Source organism: Falco punctatus (assembly GCF_963210335.1).
Source record: "Falco punctatus genome assembly, chromosome: 10".
NCBI classification, from domain to species: Eukaryota; Metazoa; Chordata; class Aves; order Falconiformes; family Falconidae; genus Falco; species Falco punctatus.
In genome coordinates this window covers 213,978-228,295 of record NC_137590.1, presented here as the reverse complement: position 1 = coordinate 228,295, position 14,318 = coordinate 213,978, and the positions used below count along the sequence as shown (strand labels likewise).

Below are 14,318 nucleotides of genomic sequence, written 5' to 3'. Positions count from 1 at the left end.
CTGTCTCTGCGGCTGTCCACTGGTTCCGGCCTTGTGCTTTGTGTGTTTGCTGTTATCCTGCTGCTTATTTGCCCTTCAGGAGTTTACAGCTGTGTGAGAGTTGTTATCCTTTCGCCATACTATTTAGTAGTGCTTACAAAATAATTACTGCAGAACTTGTGAAGCTCTTCTGGCAGCTTGCCTTTTTTGTGTTACAGGGATCCAAGGAATAGTGAGTGCCTACCACCAGATCCTGCCTCAAATTCGACTCTATGGGCCAACCGATTTCTCTCCTATTATAAACCTCGTGGCAAGGTTTGCAGCGCACTGGGCACAACAGGGAACTCCTTCAGTGAGTGCACGCCCTTTCCTGTGGATCTGCGTTGGGCTGATTCTGTTTTTCTGTGTTCGTGGTGGGATAGAATGGAATGGTAAAGTGGTGTTGTCGTCCTTCCTTAGGATCCCAAGTTTGGTCCTCTCTTACCAACCTACAGAGAGGGTAATGGTACTGTCTTGATACCTATTGGTATGAACCTGTATGATAGACATTTGACTCTAGTTTACATTGCTCAAGTGCTGTTTATTTCTCTTTTTCACAGTTTGCTAGCGTTGCACTTAACTATTGAAGTATACAGAGGTGCTGTGTTGGCTTTGAGACCAGTTGGACTCTGTCAGCAATTGCCTCTAACCAATCTTGCCAAGCTCTATCACCTGTAGGGAGTACACACAGTATGGAGGGGCCCTGTGTATTTTATTCCAAACAATTTTGCTTTTAAGAATGTGCACAAAGACTGCTTCCAAGAAAAATACCAGAGGGCCCGACTATCTGTCCCACCATGATAGCATGCAGAATAGGGTTATCTAGAGGACCGGATTAACAAAGGAGTCTGGGAACTGTTAAATCAGCATGCTAACTGTATTGCAGAGAATCTATGCTACCCTACAGTTGTGTTGCATGTCTCATTTGTGTGCTTGCATGGCTGTGGCTGCTGTTAAAATTCAACTTTATAAACTTAATCCTTTTGCTTAAGGACTCTTATTTCCTTATAGATTTAACTGGTTCCTTTCTGACAGACGGATCAGAAAGAATTTGGATGTACCCTCAGATACTTGCTTTATGGTCTAGCTGTGCCAGTATTTTTGGTTCTACTTAGGTTTGTGTGTATGTCAAATTTCCCACACTGTGAGGTGCTTGGTCTAGGGAAATCAGTTTCCTACATTTCTGAGGGTATTATTCAGCCTTCCCAACACTTGGGGGAATCTTATTTCTCTTTATATGTTAAATATCTCTATTTTTTCTTACAGATGAAAACCTAACTATTTAAATAAAGAACCAGTAATGGGGTACAACCATAGTAACCCTTGTGTTAACTGGGTTTTGGAATTGGAAATTCAGTTTTATTTTAATTGTGCGTGTCTCACTTTCTGTCTTCATTTGAATTCTATAGATAGCTGCTGTAAAACAGTGGTTGCTCATTTCAGAACCAGGTACAAACATTACCCTCTGGAAAAGGAGGGAAATTTTAAACACTTTACTGTGCATATTTGTTGGTGTGAGGTATTTTTTTCTTCTTCTTGAAAAGGTCCTGTATTCTTCCCCTCTTGTTATGTCTAGAGTGTCTTTGTGTCATGACGTTTGTCACTGCTGTATTTTGAGATTTTTAATGCTTACAATGTAAATTACTGATAACTAAAAAAAGATGACTTTGAGTTACACTGCAGGGATACTACATACTAGCCTTTTTGAGTTATCAGTGAGTAAAACAGCATCTTATCAGTGAATTCTGTGTGCAGCTTTATTGATTTAGTAGTACTTTCTCCCAATTGATGTAATTGTTTTTCATAAATTAAATTTAAGACTACCTTTTTTCTAGTACAGAGGAAATTCTAAGTGCACAATAAAAGGTGCTACGCATATGAAAAATGTGAATAAGCATAAGCTTCTTTAATGTTCTGGGTTTTGTCTTATCTGCCGCACCATCTAATTTCTTTCCTGCTCTAAGAAATTGCCCCATTTGCGTTCAGTTATGTGAGCTTTGGTGTTGAATTCCCTAACTGGGTGCTTTCTAATGTTTTTCAGCAATATTTTATCTTGCTGATCATCACAGGTGGAGAGATCACTGACCTGGATCAAACTAGGCAAGCGATTGTTCATGCCTCTAAGCTGCCAATGTCCATCATTATTGTTGGAGTTGATAAAGCTGATTTCAAAGCAGTGGAGTTCCTTGATGGAGACAATGGTGTCTTGAAGTCTCTGACAGGAAAGCCAGTTGCACAAGACAGTTTGTGTCCAGTTTGTGCCTTTCAGACAGTTAAAAAATGTAAGTTATCTTTAACTTCAGAAGAGTCCTGATGCCAGTGTATATGCAGCAATTACATCTAAAAAATAAGCATGGGTCTAGACAAGGCAGCAAGTTGCATGCTCAAATTGCTGTCCCAGTGCTTGATACCAGTGAGAGTTGGGATGTTTGCTTGTGTGTTTGAAACTGTGTGCCTAGTCACAGCTCTTTTGCAGCTCTTTCTTAAAGAGCTCTTGTATCATTGATTTAATATACTGTCTCTTGGCTATTGCAGAGTTAAAGGAGTAGATGAGATGATATCTTTCCTGGGATACAAAACATTTATTAGGCAAGGAAATGAGATCATATTGTCAGTCTCTGATGCTGAGAGTCCCGTGAGTGATTTAAGCCAAGTCTTCCCTGTTTTCTGAAAGCAATCCTGTCATTCTGCAGCTCCTCCCTGCTTTCACTGTTGGCTCTAGCATTCATGCACATTGCACAGTGAATTGGGTTGAAGAATGGAGTCAAATGAAAACCCAAAATAAGAGAAATTGCTAGTGGCTAGGTAGCACCCCACCCAGATCAGGGCCATATAAAGGCTGTGTGAGCCTAGGCTTGCAGGGGTGAGAACAAGTGATTTTCGTCAGCAGTGCTAAAACGGCAGCAAAGAACTCTTGCAACAGGGAGTGAGATGAAATGGGGTGGGGGCTGTGCTCTGCGTTCTGTAAGAGTGCTTGTCACTGGGCTGATAAATCCTTTCTCTGCAGTATTTCTGGTTTATTCTCCTTGTTCTTGTGGGCTCCCCAGTAAGCACTTTCCCAGATGGTTCTGGCTGAAGTGCCTAAGCAGCTGGTGTCATACTGTAAGTGGCAGGGATGGCCACCTGTGAAATGGTCAGAAATAATGATGAAGTAGATTGCAGCCTGACCCTGGCCACCTGTATCACGGACATGAAGAAAGCTGTCTGCACCCATGCTCTCCCTTGCACACACTGTCAGTGCTCAGTGCCTCAAGATCGTACCATTCACACTAATTCTTTCACCTGCTTGTGCTCTGTATCTTTGATCTTTCCTGTTCCTAATAGGAAGAACTGTATATAAGGAGAAACCCACAGCTGCTGGCAGTTCGTCACAGAAAAATAGACCTTGCTGGTTTTCCACCTTGCAACAGCGACACATCATACCATGCATCATTGCTTGACACAGCCCATCTGCTGCATGGTATCACGATGGGCATGTGCACTGGGCTGCTCATGCAACGCTGCTTTGCTGTGCTGAGTTTCATAGGAGAAGTACTGCAGTCATGTTTGCTGTAATGATACTTACCGTGTGTTCCTTGATATGGTTTGTTTTGTTGGGTTTTTTTCTTTTTTTTTCTGTGGGAACAGGGACCCTTCTGTCATGATGGGTACTGAAGTCTGTTGGTCAGATGCCTGCGGTAGTTCCTGTTGTGCCCTCATAAAGTGCCAGTATATTGTTGTATACAGAGGTTTATTTTTAAATTTCAGTGACCATACTTTGCAGTCTTCTTAATCACGTTTTTCTATCAGCAAAAATTTCTTCTGTGATAGTCTCTTGCTTGGAGCCACTGTTGCAGTTTAAGAACACTGCGGTCTGCTTATTAGTGGGGAGATTAATGAGGATTAATTGTTAATTAATCAAGATTGGAATTAATGAGTCACATTAATGTGACTTTCAAAACCCAGCAACGAGGAACATTGAAATAAAGATGATTTGAGTTATTTCTTTGTCACAGAAGTTATGAAATGAAAAAGTAACTATCTGTGGAACTCCAAAGAGGTGCTTCCTTGTCCTCAAAAATGTGAAGTGTGTATCACATGGTAACAAAGCACAATTGTTTGGGGAGGTGGCAGGGGATGGTTCATTTCAAAATAGAGATAAAGAAACTTGTGCTTGTCATTGCACTACAAAGCGGTCATCAATTTCAGTTTCGTAAATAAATAATCTGCTTTGACTTACATAATGTGTTTGGACTTTTATTTCCTTTCTGTGCTTTTCCTTTTGTTTTCCAGCTGTTGCGACGGAGGGAAGACACAGTCACTCAATATGAGTGATCAGCAGACTTCGTTTATTGTCTCTTACAGTCACCTTTTATGCCTTCTTATAATTAGCTCATACATACTACAAAAGTTAAGCTCATTATTGGTTAGTTGCCTAAATACCAAGCCCGCCCCTAGTTTCTCTTCTGTAGTTATCTGTTCCCACCTGCAACATTCTTTTCCCACCGAAATCTTCCTGTTATTGTGTAACAAGAACAGCCAAAGACAGTGTATTTTTGCTTTACTTCAGATAAGCTGGGAGCGATGTGCATTTTTGTCCAGCCAGCTGAACTATGACTATGAGACCTTTTTCAGCTAGCCAGTTATCCACATCCAGCCATGTGGATGTTATGGTTTATGGTAGGTCTTAGCTATAGTACTAGCCTGGTGGTGATTCAGCATCTGAGTTAGCCTAGGTTGAGTGTGAAGAGCTGCAGAAGCAGAGCACATTTTCCATCATCGTTTTTTCTGTTACTTTTTAATCACTAAGACTGCTTAATGTATGTCCTTCAGTAAGATGAGCTGTTTCTTACTGTGAAATTATGAATAAACTTGTCTGTTGCACCAGGTAAACCAGGATATGGTGAGAATGCATGGGAAGACTGCCGTGGTGATTCAGGCTGTGAAACTGTAGGGTACACACCTGTGTGAAAGCAGAACCTGGACTTGAATCCACATCCTCAGCTAGACTAGTTGTTCTGGATGGTGTCTGCCACCAAACTAGTATGTAACTTGTGCTTGAAGGGCTGTGGGTCTAGGACTACTGCTGAGCAAAGATGAATTTTTATGCTAGTTTTTTATTCAAACCTAGTTTTGACCACAGTGTGTCTTCCTGGGTTCCACAGGCAGCAGATGGCTTCCTCCAGGGAAAGCTGGGCTGTCTTTCCTGAAATCCTCCATCTAGCTTGCAGCACAAATTTTTCTTGCACTTAGATCCTTGAAGGAAACTAAGCAACCTCTGTTCTTGAGTGGCTGCCTAAACTAAAATGTGTTACAAGTGTGGAAAAGAGGGAGGAAAACTGCCAACTCGTCTTTCGAGAAACTGCACTTTGGTTTACACCATCCTTTACTTATGTTTTCAGCTGCTTACAACCTGTAGGCAGAGCTCTCCTTTCCTGTATTACATGTACAAGAAAACCTAAGAGAGTGTCTTTGTGTATGTCTATCTTTTTAATAATTTTTTCTGTAAAAAATATTTACAGCAGTAGTTCTGAAGGCTCAACAATCCCTTGTTTGGACCAGTGGCAGTGTGTACTGCTCTGCTTCAGTGGATGGTTTCTTTGACAAGGCACTGAAAGCATGTTGGGACTTCCCTTTGCTCCAGCCTTGAGAGGGCAGAAGGTGAGCTCTGAGATAGTAGAATGCATAGTGGGAAATCCTCTGCTTCTTAAATCTCTACTAGTTGCCACTCGAAGAGAGTGAATCCTGTGTCTCTGCACTGACTACGAGGAGTGGAGTCGCTGTCTGTTCTGCAGCTAGCTGAGGTCTCCAGGTGCTGGACTTACTGATGGTAGGAGAGACCTTCCCTGTTTTGGGGAGGAGGAGGTCAAGACATGGTAGAGGTAAATCTGAGGAAATTCTTCTCCCTGTGGGAGCAGAGGAGAATTTGGAGATGCTGTTTACCTGCAGGTTAGTGGCTGAAATGTGAATGAGCAAAGGAGTGCAAGTCCCGTGGTTGTCAGTTGAGAACAAGAGCTTCATGTGTGTGGGCCCAGGTGAAAAGCCATGGGAGGAGGGTCAAGCTTGGAAGGTGCTGAACTGGGACAGCACAGTTTTGCCCATTTTCTTGCATTCTTGTATCTTGCTAGTTTCAGAGGCAGTGAAGGCAGCTGCTGGGTGCTTTGGTGAGAGGCTGGGAGGTATGTGCTGCCCTGGATGTAGCTGGAATTTAGATTTGCAGCACGGTTGTTGCTTGAGGTAGACAAGCTCAGGCCTGAGCTGAGGTTTTCTTCTTCAGGAGATCGTGTGATTCTTGCCCAGTGCAGTGCACACTCTCCTTTGTTGTAGATCACACTTTTGCTTTATCTCCATGGTAAGCACTGGGAACACCCCAGAAGTCTCTTTACTCTGGCCTTGGCTGAGATTGAGCAAGCACCCTTGTACTAGCAGTCCCCAAAGATATTTCAGCCTTGGGGCTTTGTATAAATCAAAAGCTATTGTGCGTGGGAGCTCATCAGGGCGGGTTCCTCTTGCTTCTAGGACACCTGGCAATAAATACTGGTGACATTTCATGCTGGATTATGCCATGCTACTTGACAGAGCTCTGTCCTTTATAGGAGATAATGCTCCATCCACCACCACCTTTTCCCAGACAGCTTGTTGGGCTGAGGGCCCTACTCAAGCTCTGAAATGCTTGATTCCCTCGGGGACTGTTTCACCAAAACAAGGCACCTGCTTCAGGTGGAGCAGTCACATCACTTGCATGCAAGTGTTTGAGGAAGAGACACAGACTCCATTGGGAGGTAATCACTTTTGATCAGCTTTGAGGAAATACTTCATCCACCCATCAGTACCACACTTCGGTATGAGTGTCTCATTAAACAGCCTAAATGACATCTGTTGCCCCCTTCCAGCGGTGACTGCGTGTGGGGTCAGTGCACTGAGCTTTCTCTGCTGCCCTGAGGTGATGGGCTTGCTCATTTGGGCTCACAGAAGTGGTGCTGAATGCTGCCGGCCTGCTATGTTTTGTTGCTGCACTGTGAAGTGGCATCCTCTGCACCGTGGCTTGTTTCCACTGCCGCCAGCCAGCACTGCTTCCCTGGCACTCCAGGAAGCTTTTGTGTAAGAGAGAAATAACTGCAGGGCTTGCTTGGAAGCAGCCTGGCATTGCTCAGGCATGATTCACTTCTCTGTGTTTGCAGAGCTGGATTAGTCACCCTGGCCTGCTGCAAGGTGCCCTTTATGCTCTGTATGGATATGCTGGGCACCAAGTGGGAGAGCTGTCCTGCAGGAGGGAGAAATGCTTTCCAAACTCTGCTGAGCTCATGACTGTACAATTGCTTTAATCTGGCCTGAATCCAGCCTGGAAGGGCTCCCAGATCTCTCATTTACTAGTTCTCATGCAGATGAGCTTGATTAGGCCAAGCTGGTGAGTGCAGCTGTGAGCACAGCCAGCTCCTGGCATGATGTGCCTCAGGCCTCCCTCCTGCAGCCTTGCTGCTGCAGGGGGGCCGGAGTCAGTGCTCTGTGGAGCAGCTGGAGCTTGTGGGTTTTAATGCCAGCTCTGCAGGGCAGAGACAAGCACCTGGGCTGCAGCCTCTGTCTCCCAAAGTGTCCTGGCTTCCCACCTATACCAGCTTAGCCGCTCTGACCCGTTGTGTTGGTGTGCTGCTCTGTGGGGCAGGGGGGAGGTGAGCGAAGGCTGCTGAGCACGCGCCAGCCTGAGCGCTGTTTCCTCCTGTCAGGAAGCCTAGCCCTCCTCATTAGAAGACTGGGAGCTGGCCTGGCCAGCTTCCCTTCCCCACCCTCCCTCTGTTTGCTTTGGAGGGTTTTAACTGCAGAAGCCATGATTTTGTGCTGGAGGAGGGGGATCAAAAACAGAGCCAGGCTCCTGTCATCGCCGCAGCACTTGGGCCCGCATCTTCCAGTCCTGGCTTTCTAAGGCCCTCACCCCCATAGGGCATTAGTCCAGTGTTGAAGTGCAGCTGTGTGATGGCCTCCGCTGGGCAATTTTCATTTCTCCTTCCTTTCGTGGTCCAGGGAAGGGAGAGTGCCCAGCGCTGTGCGCCCCAGCTCCCTGTCTCCAGCAGGCCTGTGCCTGCCGCGGAGCATGAGGGGACAGCCGTCAGGGTCTGTTCATTGCAGGGCACGGGGCAGATGTCTGTGAGGTGCCTTCCCGAGCCCCCTGTGGCTTGGTGCTCCCCTGTGCCCAGCTGTGCTGTGGCCCCGGGGGGCTCGGGCTGGTTGACCTGCAGGGGCTGTCCCCTGGCCCAGAGCCAGCTCAGTGCCCCAGGGTTGAGGTTGATGGAGCAGCCAGGGCTGCCCTGCTGGGTCCGTGGGGTTCTGGGGCAGGGAGCGGGTGGCCAAACCGGCCGGGCGAGTCACGGCTGAGTCACCACAGGCAGGCGGAGCAGGGCGAGCTGGGCAGCACTGCCTGTCACTGGCTCCATGGCGCTCAGCGTTGGTGTCCGGCGTCTCTCCTGGCTGCCTGGCCATGGCGAGCGGCAGGTGCAACTCAGCTTCCGAGGTGGGCCCTGGCCAGGGAGAGATGGAGGGAATGGGGTCTGCTTTCCCTGTGGCAGCTGGGTGGGCTGTGCTGCCCTGCTGGCATCTCACGCCTCCCCTCTCCTTTCCAAGGCTTCACTCAGAAGACGAGGAAGATCCACTGTGGCCCAGAGGCTGCCTTCGGGGAGGTGAGAGCACACCGACAGGGTGCATGGAGCACCGGGGCTTCTCCATAAGTGTCATCCGTGGGACAGGGACAGGACATGGCAGCGTCTCGGTTAATGACTTGTAGGGCAGGAGGGGCGTAACGGGGACAGGGAGTGGGCTGGGAAGTGTTCCTCCTAGCACCCACCTTCGCTGTTGCATCCCTGAACCCTGTAAGAGCCCAGCCGTGCCAGACGGGCAGGTGCTCCCCATTGCTTGTCTCCTGTCTCAGCCAGGTGCCTCTGTGTCACCTAGGAAAGGAGAAGAAGGACTGGGGGACAGGAGGGACATTTCCCTCCTGCCAGCCCCAAGGCAGCCAGCCAGTTTGTGTGTCAGGTGAATTGCGGCCTGGCAGGGGGCAGCCTGGCGATGTGCCTGAGCCTCATGGCTCCCTGCCCTGGGTGATCTGTTCTCTCCAGGTTACTGTACCTTCCCACACCCCGTCTCACGTCTCACACCACCTGTCGGCTTGGGGACCTCAGCAGGCACAAGCATCATCCTGGCAAGAGCCAGGGTGATGGTGCTCCAACTTCTTTAGTAGCTGACCTGCAGCTCTGTGCTGATGGAGGGGCTCTTGCTCCCCTCCCCACCCTTCCTCCATTTCTGCCCTGGCCAGCAGGAACGTAACTTCCCACTGCAGCAGTTTTTTGTCATGCTTGTTGGTTCGGTCATTTTGCAGAGATTGGCCAACATGGGAGAGCGTGGCTGGGAATGAACTCTCTCTTCCTGCTCTGTTTGCTTGTAGCTCTTTTGCTGGCCTCATTATGGGAAGCTCGTCGTGGGGGAAGTGCTGTCCATTAAGGTTTACAACTGCAGCAAGGTTTTCAGTAACAGGTAGGTCCTTTGGTTGTCAGGTGATAAGCAGAGGTGGGGTAAGAGACATACTGGCCTCTGAATTTTCTACTGGGAGTAGAAAATGTTTATTGGAAATCTGATGGGAAGCAGATGAGCAGGATACAAGTTTTATAAAAGAGGGATGGAGCTGGTTCTGATGGGGCAGCAGTGCTGTATATATTAAGTTAAATAAGTGGAATCATTTAGTTGTGCCAGCAGTAACAGATTACGTAAGGATCTAGATCAGACCCCCAGGTGGGACAAAGGTAAAATTGAGCCCTAAAAAATAGAGCTACAAGGGCAAGACTTAGAGCAAAGTGGGGACCTGCTCTCACTCTATGGATCTAGGTGGTGACTGACCATGCTGCACTCAAATTCAACACGCCTACGAGTGGGGAAAAGCCCTGAGCTCATGGTAGTGTGGTTTAGCCTTTAAAAATTACAGCAATTTAAAGGATCAGCCAGAATTTAAAATGTGTCTAGGTGCAACAGGCACAATGCTGTGGACTCAACAGCTGTTCCATCAGTTGTAAAACACTTCAGGGAGACTCCAGAGTAGAGGGGACAGATTTAGTGGTGGTAGACTAAGCAAGGGAGCAGAGTCATGTCCTTCTAGGACGAGTGAAGCATGAGGATGGAGGGAAAGGTGTCAGCTCTGATAAGCAAAATGTGGGAAGTGAGGGAAAACCAACAGGAACAATTTTCTAGAGGCAGCTAATAATGCAGACCTTTTCAAAACCATCACAACCCTGCCGGAGAGGGTGTGGAGGAAACAGACGAGCGCAGCACATGTGAGACACCTAAAGTTAAAGCCAGAGCAGAAAATGTGGCTGAACTTTGTGTCACTGTTTACTGGATGCTTTCCTTATGGGAGCTGGATTAGAGGAATTGTTTCTGACAGAAATGTCAATAGAAAGTGCTGTAGAACAAATAAAGCAAACAGTAACAAAACACCAGGACCTGATTGTGCTGAGAAGAGAAGCCCAATGGGAAATGACCCATTTGTGACAGGCACTGACAGCATCTATCCACACACCTCTGCTGCTGGGGAGCAAAGTAATGGCAGGTAATAGACGCTGCAGTTTAAAAGCAGTTGGACAGTGCACTGGAATGATCAAAAATAAATAGGAAGAGACTGTGGAAGGATAGAAGGAGAAAATTTGCTGTATTGATCTATGGTCTCTGGAGTTCTGTGTGTGCAGCCTTTCTACGGCAGCAGCACCAAACTGAAGAGGAGGGGGATGATGGAGACATTCCTTCCTTGGGGGTAGGGGATCAGGCAGGCCCTGCATCTGAGAAAAGAGAGAGGTGAGAGGCAATACCAAGAGATCAGCAGCTTGCAGTTGAAGGTGACTGGGGAATGGTTCCTCTTGTCATGGGCCTGGGCAGGCAGTGAAACACCCCAGTGGTGGTTTCCAGCAGACAATGGGAAGCTCTGTTTCATGTGGGACTTAGCTCGGCTGCTGGCAAAACTGCCACAGGGAGATGGAGGCCGATATACAAACAGGTTCCAGACAGCAGTAACACAAGGTGGGCTTAGGAGCAGCTGAATGTGATCCCGCATGTGTTCCTGCCACTTGGTAGGGAGCCAGATGACTTTTCCTCAGACAGAAGCCTTTTTGGAGTAGGTAAATTTTGGCCTGATTTGCTGCAGACATCCCTGTGGCCATGGCTTTGTGTCCTATTTCTGTATTTCCTTGTGTGGAGTCTCTGCTTCCCAGTTTTGTCTGGGAAGAGTCACCCCAGTTCCGCTGGGCACCCACATACAGGCTGGCTCCTGTGAAGCCTAGCTCTGCTGAAGGGGAGAGCTCCCTCACACACCGTGAGACTGGATCCATACAAGCCTTTAACCACTGATGGCAGCTTGGTTGCAGGCAGCTGCCTGGGCATGACTGGGGTGGAGGCATGACCTGCTGCAGGGTCAGTGGGTCTCAGGTATTTTGGTTGCCAGACTTCCTATGGAAAGTGCTGCAGCATTTGATGGCCTTTGCCGCATCTCGGAGGGGCTGTGAGCAGGAGAGCGGAGATCCTGGTACTCTCTTCCCACATGATGTAGGTGCTGATGCTATATACAGTTTTGCTGCAGCCTCTGGTTTTGTCTCAGGCTTCTCGGTACCCTTGTCCTCAGCCTTCAGCACCTGATGACATCTGGCAGGCTGATCATCCGGGAGGCCCTTGTCGACAGGAACCACAGAGTCACTGGTGTAAGTCCTCCGTGGGTGGCCTAGCTATCAGCAACCGGGAAGGCATTGTGGGAAACCTTGTGTGGTGCTTCCCAGGTGGATTTGGAGCTGGAGGGGGAGTCCAAGGTGCTGTTTGAACCTGGGAGTTCTGCAGCATTTGTGCCCTCTCTGCACGGGGGTGCAGCCACTTGACATCCATCAAGTGATTTTACAAGCATCCAGAAGTGTGTGGAGTGGGCCTGGGGTCCTGCAGACCTGCCAAGGGCTTAGTAAAATCTCCCCAAGCCTGGGTGATGGATGTAGGAGGTGGTATTTCACCTGCTTCCTACACCACGCAGCACGTGGACGTGCGCTGCTGCAGGGCGCCAAGCAAAGGGGAGCTGATGGGGTGAGGCTGAAGGTGGCAGGATGCTTTGGGGACCCCCAGTGAGCTTTTGGGTTGAACACCAGTACTAACTGAATAGCTTAACAATGGGCTGGGGCAGTGTGAGCAGCTCTGACACCTGCCTGCCACTCTGCTCTGTGCAGTGAGTCCTGCTCTCCTCCCACCCCAGGACTGGGGCTCACTGAGCCCTTTGTGCTGCTGGAAAACGGACACAACACAATTACGAGCTGTGCCCTGGCAGCTGGGTGTGTGCAGGCACAGTTCAGCAAGTGCCAGACAACCAGGGCTTGGTGCCAGGGCTGCAGGTGGGGCTGGGAAGAGGCAAGGCGGAGACAGGCAGTCTTGCAATGTGCTGCACCTCTGTTTGCCCTGCTTGTGGGCAGCCTGACTCACGCCTGCAGTGGCATGTAGGATGCAGCTCTGTGGCCAGCAGACCATGAGACCAAGTGCCACAGGCACAACTTTCCCATGTTGCTGAGCTGGCTGGATCAGGGAGCAGGTCTGGGTGGAAACTGAACATTTCCAGGGTGATTTTTTAGCCTGATGCAGCATACTGCATAAACATGCATGCCCGCAAAGAGACAAGGACTAGACCCACCCTTCAGCAGCACTCTGTGCTGGCAATCGTTTGAGGGGACAGAGCTAGGGGCACTTACACTGCTGTAAGGTCAGAGCTGCTCTGTAGCCCAATCCTTTGCCCCTGGCTGCCTCTTGCCTTGCGCTAACAGCAGCACTCATGCTGATGAGCTGCTCCAAAGAAAAACCAACCACATTTGTTTTTTTACCAGGTTAAGTTTTGGATTGTGCAGCCCTGGGACAGAATAGAGCAGGCAAGGCTGGACACTCATCCACGAGCAGCCTGAGGCCCTCTTGCTCAGCATAGCCGGGAAGAGACATGTCCCCAAGGGCATGTTTTGATCTCTGCTCCTGTAGCAGAGGGGGAACAAAGCCCTTCCTGCTATTCCAAGTCCTATTCTTCTCTGGGACTTGAGTTATTTCCATCCTTTTTTCTCCTAGTGGTTTGAATGTTTTTTTTCCAAGCCTCAGCTATTCACCCAGCTTTATCTTGGGCTTCTGCATCCATCCAGCCTTTGCTGCTACCTTTCCCGGCCACTATGCTACTGCTTGCTTTGTGTGTATTTCTCCTTCCAGAAACATTTTTTTCCCAGGGACTAAACTATGAACCCAGCTTGTACATCCCCTTCAGCCTACTGAGAAGTGACCTCCTTCATGGCTGTGATTTTGGCCTCTGCTTGGAAATTCTTGTGCGTTTGTGTTGGTTTGAGATTAGGCTGGTCACCTGCAGATCCATGTTTGCAGATCCATCTTTTCAGACCCATGCTGGCTGTGCTGATACACAACATGCCCCGTACTTCTCTGGCTGTTGTCTTCCTCACTAATGCTAAGTGGATGTGTCTTGTGATGCAGACTCTGGCTGTGCTTATGGCTGTCATGGTATTTTAAACCAAACTGCCATGCCCGGGGATGCTCTGCCAGCTGTCTCGTGCCTCCCACAGAGAGACCACTCCAAACCCCTGCATATTAGTTTTCTCTGCTGCAGGGCTCTCCCCACTTTCCTTGTTGAAAATGCCCGGAGGTGGCTCTCGGAGGTGCCTCCATGGTATATTTTAGATTTGTAACCTTGAGTGAGCTTTTTTTCAGTGAATCCTGGAGTTTGGGAAGCTGTAGGGGAGGGAGTTTGGTTAACTCTAGCTTGTTGATGGAGGCAGACAAGGAGCATCTGGTATAAATAGCCCTCTTATGGGGTTGTGACCCCCTTCCTCCCCCTTCTTTCCACCAGCATCTCACTTCCTTTTTACTTCCATGCTCCACTTCCCCTTTTCTCTGACATTTCTGCAGTTGTTTTGCGGCTGCCAAGCTCTCAGGCAGTTTCAGTTTCTGTTTGTAGATCTACATTGAGTTGGATTTGCGCTACCTGCCTCCAGATGGCTCTGCTGGAACCTGGGTTGAAGAGGACTTTGTCTATCAAATGAAAGACAGGTATTGAAATCCTGTGAGGAACAAATTTCCATACCGCTTATGTAGGTGCTTTTGCCAGTGGCAGCCTTTGGGATGCAATCCAGCCTCATTTACTTTCCACCTCTGGCCAGTATGATGCATCTCTGCTCTACAGCAGCCATAAATGAGCAGGGCTCTTTCAAAGAAAATACCTTGTCTTTACAAACAGCCCATGAGTGCAATGATCCTCTGTGATCTGGGAGTCCTTTTGG

At 48.4% G+C, this 14,318-nt stretch overlaps 2 protein-coding genes across 3 annotated transcripts in view; both read left to right on the top strand.

Annotated features, from left to right (window-relative positions):
- CPNE1 (copine 1) overlaps positions 1-4,241 on the top strand; it is a 44,135-nt gene extending 39,894 nt beyond the window's left edge. The window contains 4 exon segments of the mRNA XM_080405896.1: positions 198-331; positions 2,060-2,260; positions 2,262-2,304; positions 3,070-4,241. Of these exon segments, the coding sequence (XP_080262022.1) occupies positions 198-331; positions 2,060-2,260; positions 2,262-2,304; positions 3,070-3,173 (482 nt within the window). The 3' untranslated portion in view covers positions 3,174-4,241.
- A 1,289-nt stretch (positions 4,242-5,530) lies between these two features.
- Positions 5,531-14,318, top strand: part of LOC308070816 (fer-1-like protein 4) — a 40,524-nt gene continuing 31,736 nt past the window's right edge. The window contains exons 1-6 of one of the 2 annotated variants that reach the window (XM_080405391.1): positions 5,531-5,658; positions 6,629-6,779; positions 8,614-8,669; positions 9,431-9,519; positions 11,624-11,723; positions 13,997-14,088. In XM_080405391.1, the coding sequence (XP_080261517.1) occupies positions 5,617-5,658; positions 6,629-6,779; positions 8,614-8,669; positions 9,431-9,519; positions 11,624-11,723; positions 13,997-14,088 (530 nt within the window). In that variant the 5' untranslated portion in view covers positions 5,531-5,616. Of the gene's footprint in view, positions 8,504-8,613; positions 8,670-9,430; positions 9,520-11,623; positions 11,724-13,996; positions 14,089-14,318 lie in introns of both variants that reach the window. The other variant, XM_080405392.1, reaches the window with a different exon arrangement.